This window comes from Lontra canadensis, unplaced genomic scaffold (assembly GCF_010015895.1).
Source record: "Lontra canadensis isolate GAN:19392208 unplaced genomic scaffold, GSC_riverotter_1.0 scaffold64, whole genome shotgun sequence".
In the NCBI taxonomy this organism is placed as follows: domain Eukaryota; kingdom Metazoa; phylum Chordata; class Mammalia; order Carnivora; family Mustelidae; genus Lontra; species Lontra canadensis.
Window position 1 is genome coordinate 8748420 of NW_022631058.1, and position 18985 is coordinate 8767404.

General features: G+C 39.6%; 2 protein-coding genes across 16 annotated transcripts in view; one reads left to right on the forward strand and one right to left on the reverse strand.

Annotated features, from left to right (window-relative positions):
• The window catches only part of ZC3H14 (zinc finger CCCH-type containing 14), a 50937-nt gene extending 47993 nt beyond the window's left edge, over nucleotides 1–2944 (forward strand). For 5 of the 9 annotated variants that reach the window (XM_032878587.1, XM_032878590.1, XM_032878592.1 and 2 more), the window contains 4 exons: nucleotides 1020–1156; nucleotides 1448–1536; nucleotides 2267–2373; nucleotides 2821–2944. In XM_032878587.1, the coding sequence (XP_032734478.1) occupies nucleotides 1020–1156; nucleotides 1448–1536; nucleotides 2267–2373; nucleotides 2821–2827 (340 nt within the window). In that variant the 3' untranslated portion in view covers nucleotides 2828–2944. Of the gene's footprint in view, nucleotides 1–1019; nucleotides 1157–1444; nucleotides 1537–2266; nucleotides 2374–2820 lie in introns of all 9 variants that reach the window. The other 4 variants (XM_032878586.1, XM_032878589.1, XM_032878593.1 and 1 more) reach the window with 1 other exon arrangement.
• Nucleotides 2945–5400: 2456 nt separating this feature from the next.
• EML5 (EMAP like 5) overlaps nucleotides 5401–18985 on the reverse strand; it is a 171622-nt gene continuing 158037 nt past the window's right edge. For all 7 annotated transcript variants that reach the window (XM_032878580.1, XM_032878579.1, XM_032878577.1 and 4 more), the window contains 11 exons: nucleotides 16873–17046; nucleotides 15987–16195; nucleotides 13410–13567; nucleotides 12002–12116; nucleotides 10551–10739; nucleotides 10209–10381; nucleotides 8780–8942; nucleotides 8266–8369; nucleotides 7594–7747; nucleotides 7027–7127; nucleotides 5401–6753 (listed from right to left, as the gene is read on the reverse strand). In XM_032878580.1, coding sequence (XP_032734471.1) covers nucleotides 6717–6753; nucleotides 7027–7127; nucleotides 7594–7747; nucleotides 8266–8369; nucleotides 8780–8942; nucleotides 10209–10381; nucleotides 10551–10739; nucleotides 12002–12116; nucleotides 13410–13567; nucleotides 15987–16195; nucleotides 16873–17046 — 1577 coding nt within the window. In that variant the 3' untranslated portion in view covers nucleotides 5401–6716. The remainder of the gene's footprint in view (nucleotides 6754–7026; nucleotides 7128–7593; nucleotides 7748–8265; nucleotides 8370–8779; nucleotides 8943–10208; nucleotides 10382–10550; nucleotides 10740–12001; nucleotides 12117–13409; nucleotides 13568–15986; nucleotides 16196–16872; nucleotides 17047–18985) is intronic.

An 18985-nucleotide genomic window follows, 5' to 3' on the forward strand; every position in this document is an offset into this window, starting at 1 on the left:
CAAGGTTGATTCGTATAACTGAATGCAAGGACACTTCACCATTGCCCTCCCAGAATAGCATCCATGTATAATATATGTGTGTGTGTTTAGAGGAGCAGGGAGAAGGGAGAAGGCTTCTGTACATTTAAGGAGATAGTTCTGTAACTGTGCTGGTTTGAATGCATTGTGTTCATGTCAATATCCACAGCTTCCAAGGCACTGGGGACAAAATTAGTTACAGTTAATGACAACATTTTGAACTTGATGGCATGACCTTTGAGGATAGCTTTTAGATAAAAGCAAAACAAAACTGTGTTTTGACTCCTTTAAGGAAGTTTCGGTGTGAGAATAATATGGATGTGCATGGAGGGAGACCACAGAATGAGTCTTTTTGGAGCAGTGCGTTGCACGTATATTATGCTCAGTAGATTGAGTTCACTTCATAAAGTATTGCAAACATAGATCTAACAGAGGAAATGGTATGATTCCTAACACAAAAAACCCTTTTGTCTTTCAGGGTCATGGTTTGAGTTGAAAATCTGTTATTGCTTTAGACTTCGGAATAGATTACTATGTCCTTTTTTGAAATCTGGCTTCATTTTTTTTTTTTAACTTTTTTTTATTTATTCATTTGAGAAAGGGCAGAGGGAGAGGGAGAAGCAGACTTCCCGCTGAGCAGGGAGCCTGATGCAGCGGTTGATCCTAGGACCCTGGGATCATGAACTGAGCCAAAGGCAGAAGCTTAACTGACTGAGCCACCCAGGCACCCCAAACCTGGCCTCATTTAAAAATTGAGCTTCCCGGGACATCTGTCTGGCTCAGTTGGTAGAGCATGCAATTCTTGATTTCTGGGTTGTGATTTCAAGCCCCAAGTTGGACATAGAGCTTAGTTTAAGAAAAAATTGAGTTTCCCTCTTTTCTGTTCTGTTTCTCAAAACAAGTAGTGATAGAGTGTAAGGAGCCTCTACCAAAAAAAAAAACAAAAAACAAACTAATCATGCACTGAGAAGGATAATGTGAAAACTGTTTTTGTTTTATAGAGCCTTCCCCAATTGTAAATTTGCTGAAAAATGTTTGTTTGTTCATCCAAATTGTAAATATGATGCAAAATGTACTAAGCCAGATTGTCCCTTCACTCATATGAGTAGAAGAATTCCAGTACTGCCTCCAAAACCAGGTTAGTGACATTGTGCACTACTATAGTAGGTAAAAAATGGAAAATATTTTGTGATTATAAACTGTTTTAAAGAAAAAAAAATGTAAGAGTTTTATAAATTATCATGCCAGAATCCATTAACCTAATCAGTCTTTAAAGAGCAAATGTGCCTATTTGGTATCATTCTGAAGTATTTTATCTAATGAACATATAAATCTTCTCATATTTTTAAAATGGTTTTCATAAAAACATCAGTAGATTGCATTACAAATTATTTTGCCAAATTTTGATCAATCTTATTTTTGTCAGCAGTTGCAACACCAGCATCACCTTCTAGTAGTCAACTGTGCCGTTATTTCCCTGCTTGTAAGAAAATGGAATGTCCCTTCTATCATCCAAAAGTAAGAATTTTCATTTTCCCAAAAATGATTTAGTGGGAACTTTTCAATTCTGAGGCCTGTAAAAGCACTAGCAAATTGAGTATCTCATATGTCCATGGTCTTCTCCTGCCCCCTATCCCCCAGTCTCTGTTTTTGTTAATGTTATGGTCTTTAAGACGTTGAGGTTCTTAGTTGTATGAGCCCCCATCTGGTCCTTTAAGAGAAGAGGTCTGAAACAGAGGTTAATATTCTAGGCTCTCGGAGGGAAGCTTCCCTTTGCTTAGTTTCCATTCCACTCTACCCCTAAGTACGTGGGTGGGTTTTTTGTGGGGGGTTTTTCCCCCCACCTCATGTCAGAAACTGAGATGATGAAGTCCAGTAGTACTTCCGCTGATGGCTCTAATTTTCTGTGTGCTGACGATTGACATGTCTCCTCCTGTTTGGTTGGTCAGAGCGAATGCGCGCTCTGGCCATCGCTTCCCCCAGCCGCATCTGGCTGTACGTGAGGGCGTCCGGGGTACGATGGATGGAAGGGATGTTGGGCCAGTGTGCGGGGTGATTAGAAGTTTGTGTTGTATACTGACGTTCCTTTTGAAATCTTTGACTAGAATTTTGTGTTGGAGGGGGGTCATTTGTCAGAGTTTTAGTATGAAAATATCTGTATCTCTTGCCCCATTAAATGTTTCTCTCATGTTGCCCTGTTTTTATTGCTGTTAGCCTTGCAGATGTTGAGATTGTTGTTTGCATTTAGCACTGCAGGTTCAACACTCAGTGTACAAGACCCGACTGCACGTTTTATCATCCCACCATTACTGTGCCGCCACGACATGCCTTGAAATGGATTCGACCTCAAACCAGGTAAAAATTAAAAAAGTCTTTCTAATGGTTTCTTAGATTTGTAAGTCTACAGATCTGGGGGAAATGATCACTTTGGTTTTTCTCACCTGTTTCAATTATACAGGGTCCTTGGAAAATGTTTCCAAATTCCGTTTTACTGGTGATTGCTTGTTCACCTAGGGATCTCCAGATCAGATTTACCTTCTGTATAGATACTGCTTACAAATCTCACGTCCGTTTTTTTGGCATCAGTAATGTAAATCATTGGAAGAGAGTTTCAGAAAGCTTTAGTATGGCCTATAAATTTAAATACATGCCATTATTATCTTTTATGTAGCTTTTATATAATTTTGTAAAAATCTGGTATTTACATATTGTACATCTGTAGAACAAATATTGTGTGAAAATACTCCTTAGCTGGGTATGTATGAACATAAAGCAGTTAATTAAAATTTTTTGTTTACTCAGTGAATGACTGTCCTACTTGGCAGAAGACTGGAATTTCCATCTACTGGTGAAAATATTCTGCAAAACTTGTCAAACCTTTGAAACTTGGAATATATTGCTTTCATAATATGAAGTTTATTGCCTATCTGAAGTGTCTAATTTTTCAAGTTTGTAAGTTTATTAAGTGGTTTTAACATCGGGTGTTATTTGACTGTGGAAAGACCGTTTAAGGAAAAGCTAAATTCTATTAAAACATTTGAGGCGTGTTTGCACACTGCTATTTCAAGTATCAGCATTTACCCCGTGGTGATAGTGTCCGTACTGGGGCTACAGTGTTGCTCTGTGTTGAGTGAGAGGAGCATCCTTATTCTAAAAATTTGGATTTTATTCCCTTTTCCCAAGGATTATCCATTGTGAAAACAGAGTGGCAGCCCAAAGTGTGGAGGCAGCTTAAAATAGTCATTCAGTCCTACTTTTTAATTTTAAGTGAATTTAGTTTGAAAGCGTGATCATACAGGTGTCTTGGGTTGAGTGCTGCTTTAGTGGATGGTTCTTGCCATCTGGGATAGGTTGGGTTGGGTAAAAACGGAATGACAAATGCAAAAAAGAACAGTTCCTTAAAATGCTTTCATTTACTATTAACATACACTTTTTAAATAAATATTTTGGGGCTGCATTATCACAAAATTATACAAAAATTTTTTTTTACAATGCTATATACAGAAGGTATCAGAAAACAGACTTGAACTCACAAGATTATTATAACTGTACATATATCTCACATTCTGAAAAATAATTTTCAGAACCACAGAAAATTTTTAAAATGTAAAAATTAGATTTAAATAGTATATTTTAAATGACTAATTACAGAACTCTGATGGGTAAACCGCAAAACAGGACTAAACTTTTGGACTACTGAGTCAATACATAGTCTTCTGTGTGTGATTTTTGAAATAGTTAAGGCAAAAGTGTCAGATGCTTTAGAATTAAATAACCAATGGATCACTGATCTTAAGGACTTGATGTACAGCAGTTTTTAAAAAAATAAGCTAGAAGTTGGTTAGGACAGATCGAATTAATGCAAAAGAGATAAAGACTCAAACATTCTCATGACCAAATTAACTGTGAAAAAAAAAGTTCATCGACTTGTTATCTGTCTGAGGGATAACAACGTGTAAAAAAAGTCCATGTTTAAGAGCATATAAACGAGCAGTTGTTTTTGTGGTCATTGCTTTTCCACTGGGAGAAGAAAGAATTAACCAGTTATTAAACCATCTATAAGTTGCACTTTGCTGTGCCAGTTCCTAAGAAAAAACTTGAAACATTGGAAGAGGAAAGACAGTGCACAGGAGAACACAGAGCTCTCACAAAGTTAGGCTGGGGCAAAATGACCATTCTGCTTCATTCTAAAAAGTGGACTCCTCTGAATTTAAGGCATTTGTTCATTCCAGTGCTACTTAAATTTCTTCTACAAAGAAGTAAAGCATCTTAAGTTGTATTTCTAGAAATTTAGACTTCTAGTATCACTATAAATGACATTCATAATTCCACCACAAAGAACATAAATGGGAAATGGGGCCTAAATGGTTTGGTTCAGCCATTTTACAAGTCAGTTACATGCTGAAGTCAGATATTTTTTGCCATTTAATAAACACTGCCTGGAAACACATTTAAGAGTTCAGTGTTACCTTTTAGCTGCTATGGTTTATGGGCAAGCTAAGGTTAACTCTAGACCAAGTTATCCAACAAATTTTTAAAATGAACCACCATCAAAAGGCATTGCAACGAGGGAGGGAAACAAGGTGGCTAGCAGGTGTGGCGCACTCTTGTCACATATTTCTGTACAAAAACAGGACTTGAAGGGGCCAGAGCCTCAGGTGACAAATTCAGGAGCTTAAAATACTACACACGAAAGTAATTCTCTGTGTCAAAATCTTCATAACCTGTCATGGTTATTCATCTTCCCTTAGCTGATGGCTGGAAAAAACAAGGTGGGTGGCGGGAGAACTACTTAAAATCAATGTGAGTTTTAGTCGCGAAACTGACCAGACATTAAGGCTGGCTACTCGGAGGAATTCAGCAGAGGCATTTTTGTCCTATATCATTTACCTAAGGTTGTAATTAGTGTTTCTACATGTACTGTAATAGAAATGGAATTTCTCTTTAGCCAAAAGCTGGGAAGCTTTGGCTCAGAAGGAAAATTGAAACTGCAACAGGCTCAAAGGTGGAGGGGGTGAGTGGGAGTGGTGGTTCAGGGGAATTTCTTTACTTTATTGAATGGCTCTTTATAATATACATGAATAGACATTTAATATTAGTATATTCTAAAATTGGGCTTAATTTAGGAGAATCCATTGATGTGAATATGATATGTATCAAGCTTCTTAATGCCTTAATCAGTCTTCAGACACAACTACTATTCAGAGCTTTAAAACTGACCACGTTCAGTCACTGGTTAGGCTTTCGTGATACAGTTCAGCCATTTTCTGTTTTCAGTATTTACAAGATGTTGGGCATAAAAAATAGGTATCAGGAGTCTTCACGTCGGGTTGAACCAGACTAAGATTTCCAGAAACCTGCGAGGGGTCTGTTATGCTATAGAGCTAATTAACACGTTGAAATAAAAATTCATACGACCAGTAGAGCATCTTAAATTTTTTCACACTTAGAAAAATAGATTTTTAAGTAGTAATCTACATAATCTCCCATCTTTAGGAAACTACGGACAGGCTAAACAGCAAATTCCTGACGGCAGGTACTGATCTTTGGCAGCATTAAAGTGAATAGGGATAAATATCTAAGAGTTAAGCCCTAATCCACCAAAAAGGAACTTTAATGGACACGTTTTACAAGTGGACCTGTATTCATTCCTTTTGGAAGTCAGCCTAATGGGGTGGCATACATCTAATGAATAACTTTTCCAGTAGAAAAAAAAGCTATAAAAATTTTATTTCAAGAGCTACTGAATTATTTAGCTTTGTAAATGTGACCTTGAACACTTCAGTCTACATGTTAAACAAGTGTTTCTATTACACTACATCTTTAAATATTCAGTATGCTCTCCCGGTTAAATACTATTGCTGTCTAAAACTTGAACCTGTACACCACTGGAAAGGACTCTTCGTCATACTACTTTTTCAATCATGAGGCTATAATCATGTTTTAATTTTTCAGTTATAGAGATGACTTCTGAAAAGGATCAACAGCTCAAAAATGAAAATGTAGTTATCATATACTATTAACTTGGGATTTGTTCCTGAATGTGAAACTGCCAGGGAAAAATATGTCATTTATTAAAAAAGAGGTTTATCGATGCTTAAGTAGCATTATCTTCTCCAGTAAAGCTTGTGTGTGTTTCATTAGGGAAAATAATGTTTGCCGTTTAAAAACTGTGATCCTTTAGGGTGATGGTGTGTTTCCTTTCCTTATGTAAACACAAGGATAAAATAAGTCATTAAATAATGAACCTTGAAAATAAAATGTAAATCCTAAAAAAGAAAAACAGTTTTGCTAAAGAGAGGATGAAAATTAAGTAACTTGGGTTTTTAAGGTTTTGTTTTCTGAAAGGTGCTGTCCCCTAAGCCTCCCTAGCAGGTCTGCCAAGTTTGCACACTCCCCCAGAATGGGGGGCTGCCTTTCACCAAGTCTTTATTCAGTCCTTTCGTAAAGTAATTGTCTGGCAGTGTATGGATTATGGACAGTTATCCAGTGCATACAGCAAATATTTTGAATTTATCGGTCTTCTGTTTGGATGACTCTGGGCATTTATCCCTGTTACAATCCTAAATTAGCACCACTTGCCCATGCAAGGTTTGGTTCTGTTTTTGTTTTGTTTTTTTTTTTTGTTTTTTCTCTTCTGTAATTCTGGTCTCTCAAGGCTGTTAATTTATATAGAGTCTTCTCGGCATCCATATCTTTCAGTGAGGCATATGTACACATTTCCAGACAAATAAACTGCAGTCAGGAAAGGAAAAAAAAAAAAGGTGGTGAGTTCATTATGTTTCTAGATTTTCAGAAGTTTAAGGAGCTTCCAAATCATAAATATATACAATATTTCATTAACTCCTTTTATTTCATATTACCATTGTATGAGCCTCCATTGAGCTGGCCAGTTATGCTCCCTTTCTATGTTGTTGGCTTGCAGAGTCTGTCACCTGATAGATGATACTAGATCTCTTAAGAACTAGTAAGATAGCCTGTTCTTCTTGGGCTGAGAAAGTTACTCACCTGCAGTCGTCACCTCCAGCACTAACAACATGTCGATCACCGCTGGTAAATCGAATATTTGTCACATGAGGTGAATGACCGAAGAACCTTTTGTGCTTTGCCTGAAAAACAACGAGAAAGCTCAGGATGTTGGGACCCTAGGTCTCTGTCATGGGCTGTGAAGAGAGGTAGGCAGTTTGGGCCATAGCCAGCATTACTAATGTTAGTTAATGGATCGGCACCGAATTTGGGCAGTCAGAGGTCTCCAGGCACTCTGAACATTTTCCTCGTAGGAAAAGCATTTGAAACTTCGTAACCGAGTAAAGGTTTGATAAAAAGGCTAATCACAGCTTTATTAGGATAGTTTGCAAAGATGGTGTTACTTGGCATGGGGAGATGATTTTTAAAAGCTTTTACTTCAGAGTAAGGGATTTAGGAAGTTTTGAAAAGATTTTAGGAACATAAATGTTTCCAAATCAGAAGACGGTAACATATTTAGGTATTACATTATGGGGGAAGAAGTACTAATGATCAGATATCTAAACTAGTTAAAGCTACGTAAAAAAACAAAACCAAACAAAAACTTACAAATTTTTCAGGACACGGGAAGTCAAATAACTTAACCATGCCAAAGTCATCTCCTGTTACAAGGCTGATTCCTGAATGAGATACGCAGGCACAGTTGACATTGGCTTTCTCAGTGTGTCTGGACCAGATTCCCATAACTTCATCCCCTAGAATACTAGAGGGAAGGAATTAAAGAAAATCCACCATAGCAAACAGATGTACCACACTGAAAAGGTTTTTTGTTAATTAATCCCTACTTAATTATGTTACTTTAAAATTAAAAGAGGCTTATGCTTTAGGAATTTGATGGATTAAAAAAGATGACTACTCATGGTTACCTGTTAAACAACAAATTTATAAGGTTCCATTTCTAATAACTGCAAGATAGCACTCCTTTAGATAAGTAATGCAACTGCTTAATAGTACCCAGTATGTGGTTTTATTGCTTGTTATTAAACCAACTATGTTAAAGAAAACTATCAGGGCCTCTTTAAAGGCTTTTAACTTTGATAAAGCATGGGACTGTGTTCAGTGAATAGAAGTTCCAGCATAAACCTGTCGTCATCCTCTTAGGAAGAATTCAAGATACGGTAACAAACCTAAAACTCAACTACTGTTCCCTAGTGGAATGGCTCTGACTGATGAGCAATAGGATTTCCCAGTTTCCCTGGCTGACCTTCGGTCAGTTCTTACCTAGTCCACGTAGCCCAAGTGATCCTATCCATGGTGGCCTGATCCGTAACAGGTTTTCCTGAAGGCACTTCATAAACATGTCGTTTATAGCAACCAGTGGAGACCTTGTATCATGTTAAAATGGGACAAGAATTCCCTTATGTGAGAGACACATCAGAAGGCTATAGGATAACTGGCAAAGTGTGCTGTTTGATTTATATTTCTAACATTATAACATTAACCATGACTACAAAAGCCCGTTAGAAAAAATGGAGAAGAGGACTAGAAAGAATAGGATATTAATGCAGAAACCGTGAAGCGTAAATAAAGGCAAGAGTTCAGAAGCTCTGGAACTCAGGAGTTTTTCAGAAAGTTATCGGCCAGTGTGGGGCTCGAACTCACAGCTCCGAGATTTAAGAGCCAAAGGCTCTGCTGACTGAGCCAGCCAGGCATCCCTAAAACTCATTTGTAAATGCGTCCACTAACAGTATTAGACAGCTTGTGTAAACTGGCTTTTCTGTTACTGGTACCATACCTGGAGATACCTGCTATCTGCAGAGAAGTCCATTTGAATGACAAAGCTGGGAATGTCCCTGCAGTAGCTGATTCTGGTAAGGGTGGGACCCAGTGTTAGGTCATAAAAATCCACGGAGTTCTCACTAGAGCCCACTGCCAGAAACCGGGAATCTGGACTAAATCTGGAGAGGTGATAAAACACGTGAAAGACGCATTAGACCACATTAAATCCCATAAACATTTAAAACCAGTGACTTGCTTTCTACCTCTCAAAAACAAGTATGTGTGTGATCTGGCCTCAAGTAGATTAACCCAAAGATACAGGATTTACTCAAAATACAACTGATTGTGTACATTGAGATTTTGTGTGTGTTACATGAAATAGCTTACACTTTATTACAGTTTTAAGTGGCTCCTGATTCTTCATCTGATTCCTTTAAAAAGATCTAAGTTTTGAAAAAGCCACTAACATATACATAACTCTTTCAGCTATATAATACACCAAATTTACCAAGATAGGATTCCTTCATCTGGAAACAGACCAGATTAATTTGCCTCAGGTGACAGATGAAGTGACACTACCTGAAGTTTAGGAGTTATCTTAAAAGACAAACACGTGCCTAGTGGGCATGGGAAATAGCATGGGACAATTCAGTTGAGGTTCTTTAGGAAAATGGGCCTGCAGGAAGTTTATATATTGAAATTCTGAGGAAGGTTTCATGTGTAAAAGGGTTTTACTAATGAAAAGAATACAAGCTTTTAACAACTGGATTCAAAAATCTTGATCACACAGAAGTACTCAGTAAATGGTAGCCATTGTCAAAATAAGCTTACACACTGGAATGTAAACATTCAAGAATTCAGAGTCTGGGGCATAGGTGTTTGAGGAGTATTAAATTTTTTTAAAATATTTTATTCATTTGAGAGGGGAGCAGCAGAGGAACAGGGAGAAGCAGACTTCCCACTGAGCAGGGAGCCCACCAAGGGGCTTGGTCCCAGGACCGAGATAGTGACTTGAGCAGAAATCAGGCGCTCAACTAACTGAGCCACCCAGGTACCTTGACGAGTACTCATTAACTGAGCGACTATGTATTCCATTGAGATGTGCAGTTACGACTTTAATTATCCAGGTTGACAACTTACAAAGGACAGATGGCTCTCTTCTGTACAGTGGAACATAATTCTTGGATGAATCAACTTGCTGGACACATCCAGTGTGATACTAACTCGTCAAACATTCCCCAAGTACATGCCGTTATAAGGCACCATGGTTGGTGCCAATGGATAGGTAATGCAGCAAGCAGTAAATAAGCATACAAACAGCCACATTCCAGCATACAGTGTAGGATGTCATTAAATGCTATAGGCACCAAGAACCTGTTTCCAAGTGTAACCTGGGTCATTTAAGAATGTATATACTAAAAATTCTATTCCACTTGTTGACTAACCTGATATCATGGACTGCACATCGTCTGTCTCTCTTCTTTCCCCATATTTTTAGGGAGCTCACCAGTAAAATAATAAATTCTCCATTTTTCATTCCAATAGCCACCATATCCCCTTCAGGGCTGTAACACACGGTACGGGCAGCATGTCCCAAATTCACTTTGTTTAACATCTTCTGCATAAGAACCAAGAGCCATAGAGAACTACATTAAATAGAGTACTTATAAAGTAAACCAATTTCTTTTCAAAATTCTTAATTCTCAAATAGTTATTTAAGTGCTAGCAATTTAGGACTTAACACTGTCCTTAGAAATTCTAACTTTAAGAAAGAAAACTGTACCTACTTTATCAGCAATATCCCAGAGTCTCACTGTCCCATCTTCCGCAGCAGAAAGGAAAAAATCCCGGGAAGGATGTGTCACCAGTCCCCATATGGGTCCGTCCACATGGCCATTAACTAGAATATTACATGCTGCATTTTTCTCTCCAACTTCGATGATCTCTGCGTTTCTTGTCCCAACTAGGATCTTGCCCTAAAACACAAATGGGACCAATACATTTAATGTACTAAAACAGTTGCTTTCAATAACTTAAGAAGGACCCTACTGACCTCCTTTCAGAGAACTTTTCTGCTGTGACTGCTCTAGGAGCAAGCCAGGCCTTAGCTCCTGCGGTTTCCTTTGACTAGAGGCACACCTGCAGGAGCACCGGGCTGGGCTGCCTGGCAGAATCCGTGCAAAAGAACACAACTGTGCTCTAGTATCCCAGGACCTGGCTTTGCCAGTCAGAGTTTGAACTTGGCCTCTATTTTAAGCTGATTTCCAAGGAGGTGTAAGTGCACTGGGATACAGGAAGGAAGTACTAGATTTTAGTTAAGAGGGAAGTATAAATAAAGGTAAGTTTAGTGGTATATATACACAATGGAATACTATGCAGCCATCAAAAATGAAATCTTGCCATTTGCAACAGTGTAGATGGAACTAGAGGGTATTGTGCTGAGTGAAATAAGTCAATCAGAGAAAGGTTTGCGGGGTAGGGAGGGAAAAAATGTAACAAGATGGGATCAGGAGGGAGACAAACCGTAAGAGACTCCTAATCTCAGGAAACAAACTGAAAGTTTGCTGGGGGGAGGGGGGAGTAGGGAGAGGGTGGTTGGGTTATGGACACTGGGGAAGGTATGTGATATGGGGAGTGCTGTGAAATATGTAAGCCTGACGATTCACAGACCTGTACCCCTGGGGCTAATAATACATTATAAATTAATAGAAATTTTTAAAAGGTAAGTTTAACCAATGGATACATGGACTGAGAATAACACGTGTAGGACTTATAAATAGACTCACTACAAGTTCATGCACGGTCAACATTTTTTATGGTAATGGGTATTTTAAAAAAGCAAACATGGGGCACCTGGGTGGCTTAGTTGGTAGAGTGAGCGACTCAATGTTGGGGTCATGAGTTTAAGCCCACGTTGCAGGGGAGAGTACTTAAAAAAAAAAAATTTAAAAACTGCTCTAATCAAAATGCGTTGACTGGCAAGAAATTCCACTTCTGCCTGCCACAGCTGAACTAGTGGATTGAAGAACACACGGAGACTGGCCGAGAGTACCGAGAAGAGCGCCCCCGCCCCGTCCTCTGGCTGGCCTGGCGCCGGAAGCAGGGGAGGCAGGGGAGGGCCGACCAGCAAACTCCTCTCTTCTATCACTCATCAAGTTCCAGAGGGTGAGAGAACCCCACGAATAACTGTCCTCTACTTTCTGCTGCACCGTAATGGCTCAAGGAACATCTTTCTTACTTTGCCTCTGCACACAGAACGAACACAGTCCGTGACTTGTCCGGTCTCGAGCCTGAAGGCGCGGCATCGCCTCAGCTCCTGATCCCACAGTTTGACTGCGCCGCCTTCTTTCGACCTAGTAGCAACCCAAACCAAAATAAGCATTTATTAGCTGTTCCAAATAATTTTTGAAACAAATACGTTTTATAAGCAGAATAGAAACAAATTGTAAGCAGACTAGGGGAGAAAAGGCCCCAATATTAACTTTTTACAGCAATTTTAAGATACACGGTACCTCATTCAGTTTAAACTGATTTTACTTCATTTTTCTGACATAAGCATAATCTTACTTAGATCCCACCCCCTACATAATGTATTCTCTTGATTAAGGAAATGTGTAAAATAATGTGTGATGTTAAAATGATCATGAAAATGTAAGGCCAGATGATAAGATGACAGGTGCTGTGCTGTAGAAATTTTTAATGGCCAAAAGGTAAGCACCTTTCCTCCCATGATGAAACCACCCAACTCAGCGGCTGCCCACGAGCAGAGGTGTGCAGACTGTGTGGCGTGTGGGAAGCCCCAGCATCAGAGTAATATGGAAAAGACAGAATATAGCCCATTTATGGTTTTTTCATTTGGGAATCTGAAGAATGTAAAATTTTATTTTCTGTGAGATGAACTGCTTGTCTTGGGACAAAAACATGCCCGTGTACTATAATGGTCTCCTTCATGTGAAAGACAAAAGCTACCGCATTTGTGCTTCATACCCGTAAGGCTTCTCTCAATCCTTTCTGGAAATGTACTGCTTGGACGCATAAACACTGCATTTTCACGTGAATATGTCGGCAGAAAATCAATTCTAAGTATCTGGCTTCTGGGAGGTTTTCAAAGCACTCAGAAAAAGGCCTTTCCTTAGACTTAAATTTTTGAAGCCCTGTATGATGTAATTTTATGTCACAAGTTTGCCTCAAGGAGAAGCAAACAAGGCAGTTTGTCTCCAGCAACCTCTCATCCTCTGCTGAGACAGCAAGTGTCCGTCCGGACCAAGAAGGGAGCAGGCGGTCCAGGTGCATCCTGGGTGTGAGGGCAGAGATTCTCCCACGGGTCCCCTCTGACCTAGCAAATGTGTACACGGGACACAGACATGACGAAAATCAGTTCTGTGTGTGCCTCACTACTACCTCAAAAATTCTCACCCTGATTACTGCGGTCTAGGCTTCTCTATAGTATGAAAAACAATTGCAAGTGACTTTAAAGACCAGCACTTAAGAGTCAACAAGAAGGCACATCAGAGGCAATAAGAGTGAAGCACAGGAGGAAATGCAGAGGGGATATTCTAGAAAGAACTAGAATAATGAACTGCAAACCACAGGCCAAGCCCAATACACAGACACACAGTGAGGCCATGCACAGGAGAAGGACTCACGGCCTTTCCTTGCCGCCGGTCACAATAAGGCCGTCCCGCAGCGTGGTGTACATGGCAAACACAGGCCCGTTGTGAGCTCTGGCCACGATTCTACACAAAATGTGATCTTTCCACACACAGACATCTCCACTGATAGTACCTGTAAACGTCAAGTTATTCTGAAAAGGAGTGGGGAAGGGGGAGATAAACTCATCAAAAGTTCAAATAGAGCTGAAACACACAATTCTCTACTATAAGTGTGGCCTCCCTCCCACTTGGCCCAGCGGGTGTTTGGGGGAAAGCCATGGGCAGGGACCAGAAATCCCTAATGGCTTTGTCACGGCCTGCTGTGCGGCTCTGCTGCACGCTCACTGGACTGACCTCCGAAAGATTGTAACCTCTAGGAGGAACCACTTTTTCACGTGTAAAATGAGGGAGTTCAGGCTCCAGAGTCCTGTCCGTTTCTAAAATATCATTCTGGTTTATATCATCCCTTCGGGCTGCTTCCTTTCAGTTGCCCGAGAAATAACTTGAGGTCATTAGTCACTGAGAGTAAAAGAAAAGTAGGAACAGGACGTGAAAGTAACTTTTCACTAGGTTGGTATTTTATCACGGAAAGTAAAACTATGTATAGAATTCATGAATAGGACAAAGCTGTGGGAATTTTTAAGCTTCACTAATTCATGAAGTTTTATATGAAATTAATGTTTGCCATGGCGTCTTAAAATAGCAAAGTCAATGTGATACAAAATAAGATAAATTTGATAAGGTGCCAAAAGTAATAGGGCTTTAGATCACTCTGAAGATTGCAGTCCTACTTCCTTTATGTGAAGACGAGAAATTCTGTATCCTGTGCTATTTTCATCCGTTTTAGCTTCACTGTTGGAGCCAATGGCACCAGATCTTTCACCAGAAACAATATGGAAAGAACCGATAGGAAAATTAATTTTGAATTACAACAAAACAAAGGTTTTCTTTAATCTGAGAATACTATATGGTTGGTATATTAATTTCCCTACAACAATTTTTTTTTAAGTCCTCTCTACCCTCAACATGCAGCTCGAACTCCTGACTGGGGGGATCAAGAGTCGCCCGCTCCAGGGACTGAGCCAGCTAGGCGCCGCCCCATCAACGATTTAATGTGACTCCGAATTCCTCAGCATTTACGCATCTTCTCTGTGCCTTATATTTAGATAACAATAATTACATTTGTCATCTAGAAGCATCATGAATCCCTGCCTTACCTGCAACTAGAATGTGAATGCTTCAGGTATAGAAACCAGTATTTTACCTCCCTTGCTTTTAGCCCCTTGGCAAAGAGGATGTGCAAAAAGAGCCTAAACTGGACATAAACCCATCTCGCTATGTAACAAAACACCCTGATCGTTCTGTTGCTTCAAACCTCCATCAATTATGACTAACATTTTAGTCTTCAAGTTTATCTTCTGTCGGGCACAGGCAACTGGCTACATAAGAAATTTTATCCAGGAAGAAAATTAATCTACACGGACATATTAAATGCCAGAAGCATATGAATGTGTGATTTTTTTCTGCTAGATAATGATTACTGGTCTTACGTAATGAAGGCCCAAAATGTTCAACGGAAATCTGACATGGTACAACCACATTTACAACGGTCTTTTTCTCGAAAACATGTGCTTAAAGTTTCTAAAAGTATAATTTTCTTCACATTACATACCCACATAAACATGTTAGTAAGGAAATCCACTTAGGTTTTCAATGCACGGAAGGATTTAAAAAGCCTGGGCAGGGTACCGAGTATTAAAGGAAAGCTGTGGACTGTGATCGTCAGCCCAGATGGGATGGGGGAGGGGCGGGATAGGCTCTCTAGAACACTCTGTGCAGGCCAGGAGTTGTGCTCTCCTTCCTCCTCCTCTCAGCTGAGTGAGTGGAGCGAGCAGCACTGGCCCAGCGCACTTCCAACTATGTGCTAAGCAGTGACTTACGATGATAGAAAGCAAAGGAAATCCTAAACCCCATCACCACCTTAAACAGTAGAAAATCACATTTCCTGATTCATCTTTCTGTATTCTGACCAATCTTTAGGATTATGAGGAACAACTAGGAGGATAGAAATTTTAGGAGTTTTAGGGTGACAATGACAAAATTATTGAAAGCTTTTAAGAATGGCAGTGGCCTCAGGACTCAAATGTTGTATTATAATCCTTCACCCTCATTAATTTTCTTTCCCACTGTCTCATTTCTGAAAGTATCAGACTCTGAAAGGGGAAATGTATGCATGACCAGGACATAGGTAATGATTAGTGGGTCACAATGCCATAGAAGGTTATGGTGGCTTATCTATTTAAAATAACAAAATTGAAAGTAGGGATGCCTGGTTAGTTCAGTCGGTTAAGCGGCTGCCTTCGGCTCTGGTCCTGATCCCTGGGATTGAGTCCCATATGGGGCTACTTGCTTGACAAGGAGCCTGCTTCTCCCTCTGCCACTCTGCCTGCCTGTGCTCACTCGCTCGCTCTGACAAATAAGTAAAATATTAAAAAAGGAAAAAGAAAATTGGAAGTAGTCCAATTTCTGTAATTCTGAGATACGCTAGCACATGCATTTTAAGAGACATACTGCACCAAATGCAACAGCAAGCATGGTCTGCATCCGGGCATCTTCCACTGTGCTCAGGAGCCCTTTTTTGCTAAGAAGAGCCCTTCCTGCCAGTGTCCAGAACTTCACGTGTTTGACTCCCACAGAGACAAACTGGGAATCTGAATCTGGTCGGAATTCAGCCACAAAAATACGTTGGTTGTGACCAGCTCTGCTGGCAATTTTGGTACCTGATTGGGACAACAAAATTAACGAGGTTAGTATAAGATGCCAATTTTTACACAATCAGTTGTTCAAAATATATAGCTCAAAAAACAAATACTTATGAGGCAGCATGCCCCTTGCACAGCTACCTAGCAATCACAGGACCTGTGGAAAGAGTCCTTCTGACGGAGTTTCTCAAGGGGTATGTGTATTAACGGGAGCTTTATTATCACTGAAGGCCCATGCCAGATTTTAGAAATTACAGCTTACTTTCTTCTGTGTGGCTCTGTGAACTTCGCTTTTTATAGCAGCTAGACATAAGCTATAGAAAAGTTTTGTCTAAAGTATAAGTAATATTACCCTTTTGATGGTCATTGTCACAATATACTTCGTTTCCATCCTTGACTAAGGCCCTCCATAACCAACCAAATAATAATTGCAAAGAGACTCAGATATGGTTTCTTAGTGAAAGGAAAGAGCAGTGAATCATATATAGTAGTAATAACTTTCATTGATGTATGTTTTGTGAGCTGCTTTCACTGAGTTTTCTAAGTGGAACATACCAAAAGTAGCATCAGCTGTGTACTGTAGAGGCTAAAATAAAAAATGGTTTCATCACTAAGGTAAGGCAAATGCTAGAGAATTCATATTACCCTAGTATACTTATTGTTTTTGTAAATTACAAAAGGAAAAAGAACCCTACCTTCCTGCCATCTCCAGATAGTAACTGTGTGTTCTGGGTCCAGCCCCACAGACAGCAATAGCTTTCCAGTAGCACTGAAGCTGACTGAACACACCCCCTTTGAATGGTAGCATCTCAGTATAGATAAAGTCTGCTTGTTCACTGCATCCCAGATGTGGATGGAAGGAGCTGTAGCTAAATAAAGATAAAATCCAAAAGTTATAATATGCCTACTGCAAATGTTTCCATTTCGATAGCTGATGCGTACTTTCTGAAACATGGAAAAGTATGGGCCAAAGTAAGACTGTGTACTTAATAAAAAATAGCTCAAAACTAATACTAAATTCAAAAAAAAGAAACACTCATAAATACAAAGAGCTGATGGTTGCCAGAGGGGAGGGTGGTGAGGGATGGACAAGCTGGAGGAGAGGGAGTGGGAGACACGAGGTAGCAGAACCGTGACGGCATTGCACGTGCGGTCACAGATCACAGCCACGCTCATGGCGAGTGCAGAAGAACGCACACACTTGACCAGACGTGACACTGGACACCTGAAACTCACCTAACATTGTGTGTCAACTATACCTCAGTTAAGAAATTGTAATAAAAGAGAAAAGGAAAGAAGAAGGAAAAGAAAAAATGCAAAATACTTCTTCAGGCAATAGTTCAAATTGCATTTTTGAGAAAATAACATTTAGACAAAATTAGGCAATCACAAGCTTTAAACTAGTCAAAAATAATGCATGTTTTAGATATTGTTAAATTTTTAAAAAATATTTTGCTTAGTTATTTGACGGGGCGGGGTGGGGGGTGGGGAGCATGGGGGCACAAGCAGGGGGAGCTGGATAGGGAGAAGCAGGCTCCCTGTGGAGCAGAGAGCCTGATGCAGGGCTCTATGTGGGGCTCAATCCCAGGACCCTGGGACCATGACCTAAGCAGAAGGCAAACGCTTAACAGACTTGAGCCACCCAGGCACCCCTAGATATGTGTTAAACCTTTACATAATTATGTGGAGAAATATACAAATATTGTACAATAATTAAATATCACATTATATTCAGTTATCTGAATGCTATCTTTGTTACTATTAGTTACTAATGCTATTCAATATCATGTTATCTGAAGGAGAGATGAAAAAGCAAGCATAAATTGAGAAAGGCAACTGACTAGATCTCAAAACAAATTTTCAGCCATATAGACAGATATTTGGTAAAAAGCTAAGTTCATATTATTTTATAAGACAGTGTAGTTTTTCTAAATAGGATTTCAGGATAGAAATAAAAATGCTTATTTTTTATTTTTCATGATTTTTTTTAAATTAAAAAAATTTTTTTTTAGTAGACTCTACACCCAATATGGGGCTTGAACTCATGACCCCAAGATCAAGAATCACATATTCTACTGACTAAGCAAGCCAGGCACCCTTCTCAAAAAACTTTTTTTTTTTTTTAAGATTTTATTTATTTACTTGACAGAGATCACAAGTAGGCAGAGAGGCAGGCAGAGAGAGAGAGGAGGAAACAGGCTCCCTGCAGAGCAGAAAGCCCGATGCAGGGCTCGATCCCAGGACCCCAGGATTATGACCTAAGATGAAGGCAGAGGCTTTAACCCGCTGAGCCACCCAGGCGCCCCTAAACAAAGATTTTAAGTAATCTCTACACCCAACATAGGATGTGAACTCAAAACTCTGAGATCAAGTGTCGCATGCTCCACCAGGCACCCCAAAACTACTAATCTTTCAAAAAATTATATCTGTTGTTATTTATCCTGTGTACCCATTTGTGCTGTTTAAAAATTTTTTCCCAGCTCTTTGTATTTTCAAAGTCAAAAAGTCAGGGCTCTGTATTTTCTTCATGAACTGTAGCCTACAAAAATGAATAGGTAAGTCAATTCGGCAGCTAATTCAGTTCCAGAACATAAGTACTTATATATTTTTTAAAGATTTTATTCATTTATGTGAGAGAGAGAGAAAGCACAGAAGGAGTGCGAGAAGCAGACTCCCTGCTGAACAGAGAGCCTGACACAGGGCTTGACTGCAGGACCCCAGGATCATGACCTGAGCTGAAGGCAGTTAACTGACATCCACCCAGGTGCCCCAGAACACAAGTACTTTTAGTAAAATAAGCCAAATACT